Raw genomic sequence first — 16,938 nt, forward strand, 5'->3', positions numbered from 1 at the left:
TGGCTCTGACACAGGTAGTACTGTCACAGCTGGTTCTGGCTCACGTGGTGCTGTCACAGCTGGCTCTGGCACAGGAAGTAATGTCACAGCTGGTTCTGGCACAGGTAGCATTGATACAACTGGTTCTGGCACAGCTGGCACACGTAGTGCTGCTACAGGTGGCACTGGCACTGTTGGTTTAGCCACAGCCAATACTGGCACAGCTGGCATTTTGGCAGATGGCGCCGGGCAGCTGGTGTTAGCGTCGTCACTTTCGGGTCCTTGTGCTGAGCCAGGTGGTGCGGGGCGGAGGGTGCACAGCCAACCTGGCACTGGGACAGCTGGTGTTGACCCACCTGTTCCTGGGGACAGCTGGTGTTGACCCACCTGTTCCTGGGGACAGCTGGTGTTGACCCACCTGTTTCTGGGGACAGCTGGTGTTGACCCACCTGTTCCTGGGGACAGCTGGTGTTGACCCACCTGTTCCTGGGACAGCTGGTGTTGACCCACCTGTTTCTGGGACAGCTGGTGTTGACCCACCTGTTTCTGGGGACAGCTGGTGTTGACCCACCTGTTCCTGGGACAGCTGGTGTTGACCCACCTGTTCCTGGGGACAGCTGGTGTTGACCCACCTGTTCCTGGGGACAGCTGGTGTTGACCCACCTGTTCCTGGGACAGCTGGTGTTGACCCACCTGTTCCTGGGGACAGCTGGTGTTGACCCACCTGTTTCTGGGACAGCTGGTGTTGACCCACCTGTTCCTTGGACAGCTGGTGTTGACCCACCTGTTCCTGGGACAGCTGGTGTTGACCCACCTGTTCCTGGGACAGCTGGTGTTGACCCACCTGTTCCTGGGACAGCTGGTGTTGACCCACCTGTTCCTGGGACAGCTGGTGTTGACCCACCTGTTCCTGGGGACAGCTGGTGTTGACCCACCTGTTCCTGGGGACAGCTGGTGTTGACCCACCTGTTCCTGGGGACAGCTGGTGTTGACCCACCTGTTCCTGGGGACAGCTGGTGTTGACCCACCTGTTCCTGGGACAGCTGGTGTTGACCCACCTGTTCCTGGGGACAGCTGGTGTTGACCCACCTGTTCCTGGGGACAGCTGGTGTTGACCCACCTGTTCCTGGGACAGCTGGTGTTGACCCATCTGTTCCTGGGACAGCTGGTGTTGACCCACCTGTTCCTGGGGACAGCTGGTGTTGACCCACCTGTTCCTGGGGACAGCTGGTGTTGACCCACCTGTTCCTGGGACAGCTGGTGTTGACCCACCTGTTCCTGGGACAGCTGGTGTTGACCCACCTGTTCCTGGGGACAGCTGGTGTTGACCCACCTGTTCCTGGGGACAGCTGGTGTTGACCCACCTGTTCCTGGGGACAGCTGGTGTTGACCCACCTGTTCCTGGGGACAGCTGGTGTTGACCCACCTGTTCCTGGGGACAGCTGGTGTTGACCCACCTGTTTCTGGGACAGCTGGTGTTGACCCACCTGTTCCTGGGACAGCTGGTGTTGACCCACCTGTTCCTGGGGACAGCTGGTGTTGACCCATCTGTTCCTGGGACAGCTGGTGTTGACCCACCTGTTCCTGACACAGCTGGTGTTGACCCACCTGTTCCTGGGACAGCTGGTGTTGACCCATCTGTTCCTGGGACAGCTGGTGTTGACCCACCTGTTCCTGGGGACAGCTGGTGTTGACCCACCTGTTCCTGGGACAGCTGGTGTTGACCCACCTGTTCCTGGGACAGCTGGTGTTGACCCACCTGTTCCTGGGACAGCTGGTGTTGACCCACCTGTTCCTGGGACAGCTGGTGTTGACCCACCTGTTCCTGGGACAGCTGGTGTTGACCCACCTGTTCCTGGGACAGCTGGTGTTGACCCACCTGTTCCTGGGACAGCTGGTGTTGACCCACCTGTTCCTGGGGACAGCTGGTGTTGACCCACCTGTTCCTGGGACAGCTGGTGTTGACCCACCTGTTCCTGGGACAGCTGGTGTTGACCCACCTGTTCCTGGGGACAGCTGGTGTTGACCCACCTGTTCCTGGGACAGCTGGTGTTGACCCACCTGTTCCTGGGACAGCTGGTGAAGTTAAGGAAAGTTATGTCGATTTTAGAAAAGCAGTGGACGAAAAGAGGAAGCAAACAGAAAATGGGAATAGCTGGGAGACATGTTAAGACCTGGTGACCTGCTTCTACAGTGGTTAGGGGCTGACCTGGTGATCTTCTACAGTGGTTAGGGGCTCACCTGGTGACCTACAGTGGTTGGAGGCTGACCTGGTGACCTCCTACAGTGGTTAGGGGCTGAGCTGGTGACCTGCTTCCACAGTGGTTAGGGGCTGAGCTGGTGACCTTCTACAGTGGTTAGAGGCTGACCTAGTGACCTGCTTCTACAGTGGTTAGGGGCTGAGCTGGTGACCTTCTACAGTGGTTAGAGGCTGACCTGGTGACCTTCTACAGTGGTTAGGGGCTGACCTGGTGACCTGCTTCTACAGTGGTTAGGAGCTGACCTGGTGAGCTTCTACAGTGGTTAGGGGCTCACCTGGTGACCTACAGTGGTTGGAGGCTGACCTGGTGACCTTCTACAGTGGTTAGGGGCTGACCTAGTGACCTGCTTTTACAGTGGTTAGGGGCTGACCTGGTGACCTGCTTCTACAGTGATTAGGGACTGACCTGGTGACCTGGTTCAACAGTGGTTAGAGGCTGGCCTGGTGACCTGCTTCTACAGTGGTTAGAGGCTGACCTGGTGACCTGCTTCTACAATGGTTGGGCACTGCCTTGGTGACCTGCTTCTACAGTGGTTAGGGGCTGACCTGGTGACCTGGTTCAACAGTGGTTAGAGGCTGACCTGGTGACCTGCTTCTACAGTGGTTAGGGGCTGACCTGGTGACCTACTTCTACAGTGGTTAGGGACTGACCTGGTGACCTGGTTCAACAGTGGTTAGAGGCTGACCTGGTGACCTGCTTCTACAGTGGTTAGGGGCTGATTTGGTGATCTTGTTCAACAGTGGCAGGAGACTGACCTGGTGATCTGATTCAACAGTGGTAGGAGACTGACCTGGTGACCTGCTTCAACAGTGGCAGGAGGAGACTGACCTGGTGACCTGGTTCAGCAGTGGCAGGAGGAGACTGACCTGGTGACCTGCTTCAACGATGGCAAGAGACTGACCTGGTGACCTGCTTCAACAGTGGCAGGAGGAGACTGACCTGGTGACCTGCTTCAACAGTGGCAGGAGGAGACTGACCTGGTGACTTGCTTCAACAGTGGCAGGAGGAGACTGACCTGGTGACCTGGTTCAACAGTGGCAGGAGGAGACTGACCTGGTGACCTGCTTCAACAGTGGCAGAAGGAGACTTACCTGGTGACCTGCTTCAACAGTGGCAGAAGGAGACTGACCTGGTGACCTGCTTCAACAGTGGCAGAAGGAGACTGACCTGGTTCAACAGTGGCAGGAGGAGACTGACCTGGTGACCTGGTTCAACAGTGGCAGAAGGAGACTGACCTGGTGACCTGGTTCAACAGTGGTAGAAGACTGACCTGGTTCAACAGTGGCAGGAGGAGACTGACCTGGCGACCTGCTTCAACAGTGGCAGAAGGAGACTGACCTGGTTCAACAGTGGCGGGAGAGTACCCTACCCCCCCCTCCCCCCTCTCTCTCTCTCTCTGGCGGCGCTACCTCACCGTCGGCGGAGGTGGCGAGCCGCAGATGGTCCGGGTATTGGTCGATAAGGCGTTTGATGATGTCGATCTGTTCAATGGTCAGCTGCACCGCGTTCAACCGCTGGGCCTCGCAGGGCACGTACGACACCCAGAACTGCAGGGAGGGAGGAACACAGCTGTTTACACAGTGGGGCTTCACCTACACCCACACACACACACACCCCCAGGCCCCACTGCCCACTACCCCACTTCCCCCCCTGGGGCATAAGAGACCCCCCCTCCGCCCCCCCAGGAGATATGGTATGTGCCCTGGGAGATAGAGGAAGAGGAGGTGTATAGACAATCCCTACACCCTGCCAGGTCATCCCTACACCCTGTTAGGCCTTCCTACACCCTGCCAGGCCATCCTACACCTTGCCAGGCCATCTCTACACCCTTCCAGGCTATTCCTACACCTTTCCAGGCCATTCTGCACCCTGTCAGGCCATCCCTACACCCTGCCAGGCCATCCCTACACCCTGTTAAGCCTTCCTACATCCTGCTAGGCCATCCCTACACCCTGTTAAGCCTTCCTACACCCTGCCAGGCCATCCTACACCTTGCCAGGTCATCCCTACACCCTTCCAGGCCATCCCTTCACCCTGTAAAGCCTTTCTACACCCTGCCAGGCCATTCCTACACCCTGTCAGGTCATCCCTACACCCTGTTAAGCCTTCCTACACCCTGCCAGGCCATCCCTACACCCTGCCAGGCCAGTCTGCAGCCTGCCAGGCCATCCTACACCTTGCCAGGTCATCCCTACACCCTGCCAGGCCATCTTTACACCCTGCCAAGTCATCCCTACACCCTGTTAGGCCTTCCTACACCCTGTCAGGCCATCCCTACACCCTGCCAGGCCAGTCTGCAGCCTGCCAGGCCATCCTACACCCTGTTAGGCCTTCCTACACCCTGCCAGGCCATCACTACACCCTGTCAGGTCATCCCTACACCCTGTTAAGCCTTCCTACACCCTGCCAGGCCATCCCTACATCCTGCCAGGCCATCCTTCACCCTGCTAGGACATCCTACACCTTTCCAGGCCATCTCTGCACCCTTCCAGGCCATCCTACACCCTGCCAGGCCATCCTTCACCCTGCCAGGCCATCCTACACCCTGCCAGGCCATCTCTGCACCCTTCCAGGCCATCCTACACCCTGCCAGGCCATCCTACACCCTGCCAGGCCATTCCTACACCCTGCCAGGCCATCCTTCACCCTGCCAGGCCATTCCTACACCCTGCCAGGCCATCCTACACCCTGCCAGGCCATCTTTCACCCTGCCAGGCCATCCTACACCCTACTAGGCCATCTATGCACCCTTCCAGGCCATCCTACACCCTGCCAGGCCATCCTTCACCCTGCCAGGCCATTCCTACACCCTGCCAGGCCATCCTTCACCCTGCCAGGCCATCCTACACCCTGCCAGGCCATCCTTCACCCTGCCAGGCCATCCTACACCCTGCCAGGCCACATCTCTGCACCCTTCCAGGCCATCCTACACCCTGTCAGGCCATATTTCACCCTGCCAGGCCATCCTTCACCCTGCCAGGCCATCCTACACCCTGCCAGGCCATCTCTGCATCCTTCCAGGCCATCCTACACCCTGCCAGGCCATCCTTCACCCTGCCAGGCCATCTCTGCACCCTTCCAGGCCATCCTACACCCTTCCAGGCCATCCTACACCCTGCCAGGCCATTCCTACACCCTGCCAGGCCATCCTTCACCCTGCCAGGCCATCCTACACCCTGCCAGGCCATCCTACACCCTGCCAGGCCATCCTTCACCCTGCCAGGCCATCCTACACCCTGCCAGGCTTGTTCAGCATCGGCAAGGTCAGCTATATTGACCAATGAGAGTAAGGGGGAAAATAGCACGTAGTCTATATTGATTTCCACCATTTCGGTCTGTGCGGCATAACACTGTCTGACCAGAAACCGAAGCGTAATATTTTTTTGAAATGTTTTATATATATATATATATATATATATATATATATATATATATATGTAAGGCATGTGTACGTGTAGGAAGAGAGGAAAGTGATTGGTTCTCTCTGTGAATGTAGGTTTGCGGCAGGGGTGTGTGATGTCTCCATGGTTGTTTAATTTGTTTATGGATGGGGTTGTTAGGGAGGTAAATGCAAGAGTTTTGGAAAGAGGGGCAAGTATGAAGTCTGTTGTGGATGAGAGAGCTTGGGAAGTGAGTCAGTTTTTGTTCGCTGATGATACAGCGCTGATGGCTGATTCATGTGAGAAACTGCAGAAGCTGGTGACTGAGTTTGGTAAAGTGTGTGAAAGAAGAAAGTTAAGAGTAAATGTGAATAAGAGCAAGGTAATTAGGTACAGTAGGGTTGAGGGTCAAGTCAATTGGGAGGTAAGTTTGAATGGAGAAAAACTGGAGGAAGTAAAGTGTTTTAGATATCTGAGAGTGGATCTGGCACGGATGGAACCATGGAAGCGGAAGTGGATCATAGGGTGGGGGAGGGGGCGAAAATCCTGGGAGCCTTGAAGAATGTGTGGAAGTCGAGAACATTATCTCGGAAAGCAAAAATGGGTATGTTTGAAGGAATAGTGGTTCCAACAATGTTGTATGGTTGCGAGGCGTGGGCTATGGATAGAGTTGTGCGCAGGAGGATGGATGTGCTGGAAATGAGATGTTTGAGGACAATGTGTGGTGTGAGGTGGTTTGATCGAGTAAGTAATGTATGGGTAAGAGAGATGTGTGGAAATAAAAAGAGCGTGGTTGAGAGAGCAGAACAATATAAGCACTCACTTTTTATCCCCTTTGCCTTTGTACAAGAGGGTTTCTCACTCTGAGGTTCTCTTTTTCGATTTCAATGTCGACACTTAATTTTATAGCATCATCATCATATTAATTTTTTTACTTAAGCACGATCAAAAATCTTTTGCCACTAGTGAGGCCTGGCTATGAACTTGCAACTGTTCAGTCTCTGTTGAAACTTTACTTTCCAATTCAGTCAAATGTTCAGTCTCTGTTGAAACTTTACTTTCCAATTCAGTCAAATGTTCAGTCTCTGTTGAAACATTGCCTTCCAATTCAATCAAATGTTCAGTCTCTGCTGAAACATTGCCTTCCAATTCAATCAAATGTTCAGTCTCTGTTTAAACTTTACTTTCCAATTCAGTCATATGTTCACTCTCTGTTGAAACTTTACTTTCCAATTCAGTCAAATGTTCAGTGTCTGTTGATGAAACTTTGCTTTCCAATTTAGTATCGTCTGCAGCGAGTTGTGATATAAAAAAAAAGGCTATCATAATTATCATTAGGTATATTAGAAAGAGAAGTGGTCCCATGACTGATCCATGTGGCACGCCACTTGTTACGTCGAACCATTCTGAATCTTGACCATTAAGCCCTGCGGTTGTTAACTAATGGCCTGTTAACTCATGTTCTAATTGACCATTAAACCCTGCGGTTTTTAATTAATGGCCTGTTAACTCATGTTCTAATTGATCATTAAACCCTCTTGTTGTTAATTAATGACCTGTTCACTAATTTTCTAATAACTGAAGGACATTGAAATCTGTTGATACAAATTCGTAAATACTTTCCCCTGTTTCATCTTTGTCCAATTCATAATTCTCTTTATATTTCCCTTAAGGCCTGGCCTTGATGTGTACTTTTCTCTAACTGAATCCCTTAGCACAAAAAAAAGTACACCAAGTTACTTAAGTTTTGTAAGTAATCATTGATAAATTACTTTACTGAATACTCTAAAAATCTCAGTGAATGACATAAACCACTTTACTTCTGCTATATATTGATCACGTAAACAGAAAAACTCAGGCAAATTTTTCAAACATAAACGATAGCATCCTGTGCTGTAAATCGAGTTAATTACTTGGTTATGTCGTCAGTGATTTACGTTTTCGACTTGAATTGCGGTTTCCATAAGTTTAGCAACACTGGACGTCCGAGCTAATTAGGGGATAATGACCGAACAAGCGCCTTATCACCTCTTTAGTGTATCGAGGTTGCATGTTTACGGTCCTGCGGAACTTGAATTGACCTGCTGAAAAGGTCAGTCAGAGTCTTAACGAGGTCAACTTGGGTTTCTTTAATTGCCCCCAAGACTTTGGGCGATTTGTTGTTTTCCATGAGCTTCATCCTATCCAAACTGTTTAAAATGCCCGTTGCTCCTTCAGTACGAAATACGAGTTCAGAAAAATGATTCTGATTTAGAATCTCTTCTATCGACTCGGTTATTATGTATCAAGTCTTCGTTTTGCTTCAGTTTGTGACCAATTTTGACCTGGAAATGACCTTACGTTGCCCTTCAACTCTGTACTTCATTTGTCTCTTCCTGTTTCCGGCAGGATGCGCTTCAAACTGACTTCGACGGAACGTCTTCTGTCTCTCTCTCTCTCTCTCTCTCTCTCTCTCTCTCTCTCTCTCTCTCTCTCTCTCTCTCTCTCTCTCTCTCTCTCCTCTCCGCCTGGCTCACTTCCTCCTCCACAGTGAGAGAAAAGTCGTCTCATTCAACACGGCTCAAAAGGTCCCGGAATCCATGTCAGTAGCAAGGTACATATTTCATGAAGTCTGGAGACGGGAGGCGAATTAGTGCTTCGTCAGAAGAGAAGGAGGGAGTTCTTGTGTGTGTGTGTCTGTGTGTGTGTGTGTGTGTGTGTGTGTGTGTGAGAGAGACGTTCGGTTCGAAAGCTGGTGTGCGTCTTATTTACCTACGGGTGGGTTAGATCCTTTATGGAAAGGGAGACATAGATGTTCCGAAATGATATAGAAAATCTTACGTTGACTGGATAGGGTTAGATCCCTTATAGAAGGGGAGACATAGATGCTTCGAAATGATATAGATTTTAGGGTAACTGGATAGGGTTAGATGCTCTATAGAAGGGGAGACATAGATGTTTCGAAATGATATAGATTTTAGGTTTACTGGATAGTGTTAGATCCCTTATAGAAGGAGAGACACAGAAGTTTCGAAATGTCCAATCTAGACATCAGGTCAGACGTGTTTGGACGCCTGGGGACGCTAATCTTTGACCTCTTTTAAGAGATCAGACACCTGGTTTGACCTCTCGCCACTCAAATATGTTACGTTAATTGCCATTGCATTCCAGATGGCCCCACAAACACCCTTCCTTCACTATATAAAGCTGGTAACAAGGGATCTGGAGAAGGCATATGATAGAGTTGATAGAGATGCTCTGTGGAAGGTATTAAGAATATATGGTGTGGGAGGCAAGTTGTTAGAAGCAGTGAAAAGTTTTTATCGAGGATGTAAGGCATGTGTACGTGTAGGAAGAGAGGAAAGTGATTGGTTCTCAGTGAATGTAGGTTTGCGGCAGGGGTGTGTGATGTCTCCATGGTTGTTTAATTTGTTTATGGATGGGGTTGTTAGGGAGGTAAATGCAAGAGTCCTGGAAAGAGGGGCAAGTATGAAGTCTGTTGGGGATGAGAGAGCTTGGGAAGTGAGTCAGTTGTTGTTCGCTGATGATACAGCGCTGGTGGCTGATTCATGTGAGAAACTGCAGAAGCTGGTGACTGAGTTTGGTAAAGTGTGTGGAAGAAGAAAGTTGAGAGTAAATGTGAATAAGAGCAAGGTTATTAGGTACAGTAGGGGTGAGGGTCAAGTCAATTGGGAGGTGAGTTTGAATGGAGAAAAACTGGAGGAAGTGAAGTGTTTTAGATATCTGGGAGTGGATCTGTCAGCGGATGGAACCATGGAAGCGGAAGTGGATCATAGGGTGGGGGAGGGGGCGAAAATTTTGGGAGCCTTGAAAAATGTGTGGAAGTCGAGAACATTATCTCGGAAAGCGAAAATGGGTATGTTTGAGGGAATAGTGGTTCCAACAATGTATGGTTGCGAGGCGTGGGCTATGGATAGAGATGTGCGCAGGAGGATGGATGTGCTGGAAATGAGATGTTTGAGGACAATGTGTGGTGTGAGGTGGTTTGATCGAGTAAGTAACGTAAGGGTAAGAGAGATGTGTGGAAATAAAAAGAGCGTGGTTGAGAGAGCAGAAGAGGGTGTTTTGAAATGGTTTGGGCACATGGAGAGAATGAGTGAGGAGAGATTGACCAAGAGGATATATGTGTCGGAGGTGGAGGGAACGAGGAGAAGAGGGAGACCAAATTGGAGGTGGAAAGATGGAGTGAAAAAGATTTTGTGTGATCGGGGCCTGAACATGCAGGAGGGTGAAAGGAGGGCAAGGAATAGAGTGAATTGGAGTCATGTGGTATACAGGGGTTGACGTGCTGTCAGTGGATTGAATCAAGGCATGTGAAGCGTCTGGGGTAAACCATGGAAAGCTGTGTAGGTATGTATATTTGCGTGTGTGGACGTGTGTATGTACATGTGTATGGGAGGGGGGGGGTTGGGCCATTTCTTTCGTCTGTTTCCTTGCGCTACCTCGCAAACGCGGGAGACAGCGACAAAGTATAAAAAAAAAAAAAAAAAAAAAAAAAAACAAGGGAAAAACTGTAATTGCTTGTGATGGAACAAGGTGTGTTTAGAACTGGTGTTGGGTCCTTAATGGTTCTGGGAAAGCAATGCTGCTTCGTGTTGTGTGTGTGTGTGTGTGTGTGTGTGTGTGTGTGTGTGTGTGTGTGTGTCAGTGAACTTATAAACTTCTCTGTGAGCAAGTCTTGTGTACCAGTTTGATGGGAACTAATGATTTAAACTTCTGGGAAAGTCACAAAATTATATATGTATACAGTCCGCAAAAAAGTATATTCATTGGTGGCTACGATGGATTTGAGAATGAACACAACGATTTCTTGTGGTCTCTGTAGTGTTGCCACATGTGACTACAAGGAACATTAATCATTGTTCCTAATTTCTAAGTTAACTACTCTCTAAATAAAGAAATAAATTGGGGTTCAGATTCACTCTTTGAAGACAGTATACTCTGTGTTGTATACTTTATCTTGCGCATATTGAGAAATATGTCAAAGGATGGCACCCACTGTGAGGCAAGACGGTGGGGCATTTGTCAAAATCCATCGTCCGTTGTGTCATATTGTTTAACACAAGCATGTGAAGATATTTTTTTGGCTGGGTGTACATAGGTACATATTAAGACTACGTGATTTAGACCTGGTGGCGATAGCAGCTGGACCTAATTATGACCTTAGAACTCATCTCGACCTGACCTTACCCCTGTTAGGGTCAGGTGTGACCTCCTAATGACCCCCATACCTGAGATGTAGGGTTCGTGTGTGTGTGTGTGTACATTCACAGCTGTTGGGTTAGGCAACCTGGGAGAGACTGTATGTGCAGGTGTAATGTATAGGGGAAGGTAGGGTGTAGGGTAGGGTGTAGGACGTCCCCACACACTCACCTATGTCCCCACACTTCACCTGGAGGTCTCCACACACTCGCCTATGTCCCCCACACTTCACCTGGATGTCGTCAAACACTCACCTATGTCCCCAGACACTCACATATGTCCCCAGACACTCACCTATGTCCCCACACTTCACCTGGACGTCCCAACACACTCGCCTCTGTCCCCACATTTCACCTGGTCGTCCCCACACACTCGCCTATGTCCCCACACCTCACCTGGTCGTCCCCAGACACTCACCTATGTCCCCACACTTCACCTGGACGTCCCCAGACATTCACCTGCGTCCCCACACTTCACCTGAAGGTCCCCCAGACACTCACCTATGTCCCCACACTTCACCTGGAGGCTCCCAGACACTCACTTATGTCCCCAGACACTCACCTATATCCACAGACACACACCTATGTCCACAGACACTCACGTATATCCACAGACACTCACCTATGTCCCCACACTTCACCTAGAGGTCCCCAAACACTCACAGTTCACCTGGACGTCCCCGAACACTCACCTGAGCACCGACCATGCCCTCCCGTAACCTGGGCAGGTCTGTGTGGGACCAGGAGGACCTGGACCAGGGGCGAAGTTTTTTGAGCTCGGCTGTGAAGTTGAAGCTGTGAAGTTTGTTGTGCATGAACTTCCGTATGTTCCACGGGAGGTCATTGTGCCTGCCAGAGGAACAGGGGAACGTTAGGGGACGCAGGAACGGACCAGAGAGGGAGACAGAGGAACGGACCAGAGGGGAAGACAGGCGTTAGGGTACAGAGGAACGGACCAGAGAGAAAGACATACGTTAGAGTACAGAGGAACGGACCAGAGGGGAAGACAGTGGAACGGACCAGAGGGGAAGACAGGCGTTAGGGTACAGAGGAACGGACCAAAGGGGAAGACACAGGAACGGACCAGGGAGGAAGACATAGGAACAGACCAGAGGGGAAGACACAGGAACGGACCAGGGAGGAAGACATACGAACGGACCAGAGGGGAAGACAGACGTTAGGGTACAGAGGAACGGACCAGAGGGGAAGACAGACGTTAGGGTACAGAGGAACGGACCAGAGGGGAAGACAGACGTAAGGGTACAGAGGAACGGACCAGAGGGGAAGACAGACGTTAGGGTACAGAGGAACGGACCAGAGGGGAAGACAGACGTTAGGGTACAGAGGAACGGACCAGAGGGGAAGACAGACGTAAGGGTACAGAGGAACGGACCAGAGGGGAAGACAGACGTAAGGGTACAGAGGAACGGACCAGAAAGACATACGTTAGAGTACAGAGGAACGGACCAGAGGGGAAGACAGTGGAACGGACCAGAGGGGAAGACAGATGTATACGTTCTCAAGGTAAGTGTGTCTTCAAGGCGACTGTGTCTCTATAAGGTGAACGTGTCTCACCTTGAAGACACACTCACCTTGATGACACACTCACCTTGATGATACACTCACCTTGATGACACATTCACCTTGATGACACACTCACCTTGATGACACACTCACCTTGATGATAAACTCACCTTGATGACACACTCACCTTGATGACACACTCACCTTGATGATAAACTCACCTTGATGATACACTCACCTTGATGACACACTCACCTTGATGATACACTCACCTTGATGATACACTCACCTTGATGATACACTCACCTTGATGATACACTCACCTTGATGACACACTCACCTTGATGATGCACTCTCCTTGATGACACACTCACCTTGATGACACACTCACCTTGATGATACACTCACCTTGATGATACACTCACCTTGATGATACACTCACCTTGATGATGCACTCTCCTTGATGATACACTCACCTTGATGATACACTCACCTTGATGATACACTCACCTTGATGACACACTCACCTTGATGATAAACTCACCTTGATGATACACTCACCTTGATGATACACTCACCTTGATGATACACTCACCTTGATGATGCACTCACCTTGATGATACACTCACCTTGATGATACACTCACCTTGATGATAAACTCACCTTGATGACACACTCACCTTGATGATACACTTACCTTGAAGACACACTCACCTTGATGATACACTCACCTTGATGATACACTTACCTTGATGATACACTCACCTTGATGATACACTCACCTTGATGACACACTCACCTTGATGATACACTCACCTTGATGATACACTTACCTTGAAGACACACTCACCTTGATGATACACTCACCTTGATGATACACTTACCTTGAAGACACACTCACCTTGATGATACACTCACCTTGATGATACACTTACCTTGATGATACACTCACCTTCATGATACACTCACCTTCATGATACACTTACCTTGATGATACACTCACCTTGATGATACACTTACCTTGATGATACACTTACCTTGAAGACACACTCACCTTGATGATACACTCACCTTGATGACACACTCACCTTGATGATACACTCACCTTGATGATACACTCACCTTGATGACATACACTCACCTTGATGACACACACACCTTGATGACATACACTCACCTTGATGACACACTCACCTTGATGACACACTCACCTTGATGATACACTCACCTTGATGATACACTCACCTTGATGATACACTCACCTTGATGATGCACTCACCTTGATGATACACTCACCTTGATGATACACTCACCTTGATGATACACTCACCTTGATGATGCACTCACCTCGATGACACACTCACCTAGATGATTCACTCACCTTGATGACACACTCACCTTGATGATACACTCACCTTGATGACACACTCACCTTGATGACACACTCACCTTGATGATACACTCACCTTGATGATACACTCACCTTGATGATACACTCACCTTGATGATACACTCACCTAGGGGAAGGAGTCACCTACCCGTCTATAAGGGGAGAGGACTTCAGAAGCGCCATGGCTGTGTTGATCCGCTGGTGGAGGCCTGCTCCTGGATCGACCCGGAGGGCCAGGGGCACGGAGACACCGACGCCAGCCAGGACCAGGACGAGGCACACGCCCCCCCACACATGGGCCGGCACGTCCAGCCCTGCTGGGAGGGAGAGAGTGAGAGTGAGAGAGTGAGAGAGTGAGAGGGAGGGGGGCCATTGTGCGACACAAGGAGAGGGTAAGTGTGGACAGAAAGGGAGAGTTCGGGGGAGAGTGAGAGTGTGAGAGTGGATGAAGGTTTGTGAGAGGAGAGGGTTAGTGTGGACAGAAAGGGAGAGGTCGGTGGAGAGAGAGAGAGAGAGAGAGAGAGAGAGAGAGAGAGAGAGAGAGAGAGAGTGGGTGAAGGTTTGTGAGAGGAGAGGGTTAGTGTGGACAGAAAGGGAGAGGTCGGTGGAGAGAGAGAGAGAGAGAGAGAGAGAGAGAGAGAGAGAGAGAGTGGGTGAAGGTTTGTGAGAGGAGAGGGTTAGTGTGGACAGAAAGGGAGAGGTCGGTGGAGAGAGAGAGAGAGAGAGAGAGAGAGAGAGAGAGAGAGAGAGAGAGTGGGTGAAGGTTTGTGAGAGGAGAGGGTTAGTGTGGACAGAAAGGGAGAGGTCGGTGGAGAGAGAGAGAGAGAGAGAGAGAGAGAGAGAGAGAGAGAGAGAGAGAGAGAGAGAGTGGGTGAAGGTTTGTGAGAGGAGAGGGTTAGTGTGGACAGAAAGGGAGAGGTCGGTGGAGAGAGAGAGAGAGAGAGAGAGAGAGAGAGAGAGAGAGAGAGAGAGAGAGAGTGAGAGTGGGTGAAGGTTTGTGAGAGGAGAGGGTAAATGTGGACAGGAAATGGACAGGTCTTTCTAAAGGAAGAGGGGAAGTGGGGGACATTTTAGACGGGAGAGTCAGACAGAGAGATCCGTTTAAAACGACAGGGAGACAGTAGAGTGGAACAAGCATATTCCACTCGATGAAAGATTAGGGAAGTAGTCAGTGTGACTAGGAAGATGACAAAACCTTCCAAATTAGCAGAGGATCACTGAGGGGGATCAGTTTGGGATACGACGAAGGGAGAGGCTGAAGGAGAAATTCTTTTTTTGGTGGAGGTTTTACAGACGAGCATCAGTTTATGGATGAAGAAAAAGAGTTTGCCTAGAAATAGAGGAAGAGAGAGAGAGAGATGCGAGAAGAATTGCCTCAGAGGCCATTTTAATCCCGCAAATAAAACCATATAAAACATCAGGTCTTCCACCAAACTGACACTGACGAGCCACGGCGGCGACAATAGACTGTCTAATGTCAGCTGGTGCGCGCCACACCTCACGTAATTAAGTTATTGTCGCTGGGGGTAAAATGGAAAATGGTTCGCCAACGTTCATGTGTCTGTCAGTGGAACCCGTTGTGATGTCAGGTCCTGCGCCGTGTGTGTGTGTGTGTGTGTGTGTGTGTGTGTGTTCCCCATAGGGCTTAACCCAGGTCCAGTAAACACTAGTTATCCACTTATGCTTCCAAAACCCCTTTATTCGTGGCAATACAGCTACATGCACTCCACCAATTCCTGTTAACCACACTTCCCTTACTGCACCGCTGTATCATTGGCCTCCACAACTGATCGTACATGTCCACTGATATATAAACCTATTACCTTAAAATGGACAGCAAATTTGAGCTCACATTGTGACTGGGAATGTATTCGTTCACACCGGCGATCCCTGGCTGTAAGGGTGACTGTGTAGACACCACGTCGCCCCTTGTATATCACATTGCTCCAATTCGCTCTTGTCCCTTGCACGTCAAACACCCTCTTGCATGTTCAGGCCCCGATCACTTAAAATGTCCATTAATCTTGTCCAATGTCTCCCGTATCTTATTTTCTCCCACATCTGACATGAATTCTCTCAGCCAACCTCTCCTCACTCATCCTCTCCATGAGTCCAAACAGTTTCAACACACCTTCTTCTACTCCCTCAACCACGCTCTTTTTTTATTACCACACATCTTTCTCTTACCCTATCATTTCTTACTAGACCAGCCTTCCTCATGTCACATATCGTCCTTCGGCATTCTATTTCCAACACATTCAACTTTTTCCATACTTTTATATCGAGGAACCCACGCCTCGCGTCCATACAACGCCTTCACCATCTCTGCCCATTCTTGACTGCATTCTTTGTCTCTCCACACACTACAAAATGCAGCCAAGACCTCAGTCCATTCATTAATCATATTTCTTGCTTGCAAACTCGTGGGAAAAGTACCTTTTCTTGAACTGGATTGATCCATTTAGCTTTGCAGGGTTATTCTTTGGATGATATGTATGTCTTCCTCGTCTTACTGTACTGGCGCGTGAGTTTCTGTAACCTTCTATGATAACTGCTGTAAGTGGCGCGTGCTGGCAGTGGCACGTGCTGGCAGTGGCACGTGTGGAAGTCCACGTGCAGCATTAGGTCATCAGCCACACACACTTGTCTTGTCTTGCCACCTTTTGCCCTGGTCGTCTGTGGCCTTACCACGTCTCCTTCTCCTTGCTCTGCCACGTCTCCTCCTCTTCCTCTTCCTCTTCCTCCTCCTCCTCCTCCTCCTCCTCCTCCTCCTCCACCTCTTCCTCCTCCTCCTCTTCTTCCTCTTCCTCCTCCTCCACCTCGAAAAGCTCCTGTAACACCAACATTCCATCTGCTCCCACAAACTCCGTCAGTCGATCTTATTCACAACCATCTTAGCGACATCTTGAGATTTGCATATGTCGAATTCTGTACCTCGCTGTGTATATATATATATATATATATATATATATATATATATATATATATATATATATATATATAGCTGTCAGAGAGAGAGAGAGAGAGACTGAGTGTGAACGAATGTGGCCTTTGTTGTCTTTTCCTAGCGCTACCTAGTGGCGACGGGAATGGATGAAGGCAGCATGTATTAATATGTATATGTGTATATATGTATGTGTCCGTGTATGTATATTTATATGTATACGTTAAAACGTATAGGTATGTATATGTGTGTGTGTGGA

At 49.7% G+C, this 16,938-nt stretch overlaps 1 protein-coding gene across 2 annotated transcripts in view; it reads right to left on the reverse strand.

The window, feature by feature from the left end:
• The window catches only part of LOC139745890 (dipeptidase 1-like), a 126,908-nt gene that overhangs the window by 32,329 nt on the left and 77,641 nt on the right, over positions 1-16,938 (reverse strand). Inside the window, exons 5-7 of one of the 2 annotated variants that reach the window (XM_071656538.1) lie at positions 13,884-14,049; positions 11,514-11,670; positions 3,655-3,787 (exon numbers count right to left, since the gene is read on the reverse strand). In XM_071656538.1, coding sequence (XP_071512639.1) covers positions 3,655-3,787; positions 11,514-11,670; positions 13,884-14,049 — 456 coding nt within the window. Of the gene's footprint in view, positions 1-3,654; positions 3,788-11,513; positions 11,671-13,883; positions 14,053-16,938 lie in introns of both variants that reach the window. The other variant, XM_071656537.1, reaches the window with a different exon arrangement.

This window comes from Panulirus ornatus, chromosome 63, assembly GCF_036320965.1.
Source record: "Panulirus ornatus isolate Po-2019 chromosome 63, ASM3632096v1, whole genome shotgun sequence".
Classification (NCBI taxonomy): domain Eukaryota; kingdom Metazoa; phylum Arthropoda; class Malacostraca; order Decapoda; family Palinuridae; genus Panulirus; species Panulirus ornatus.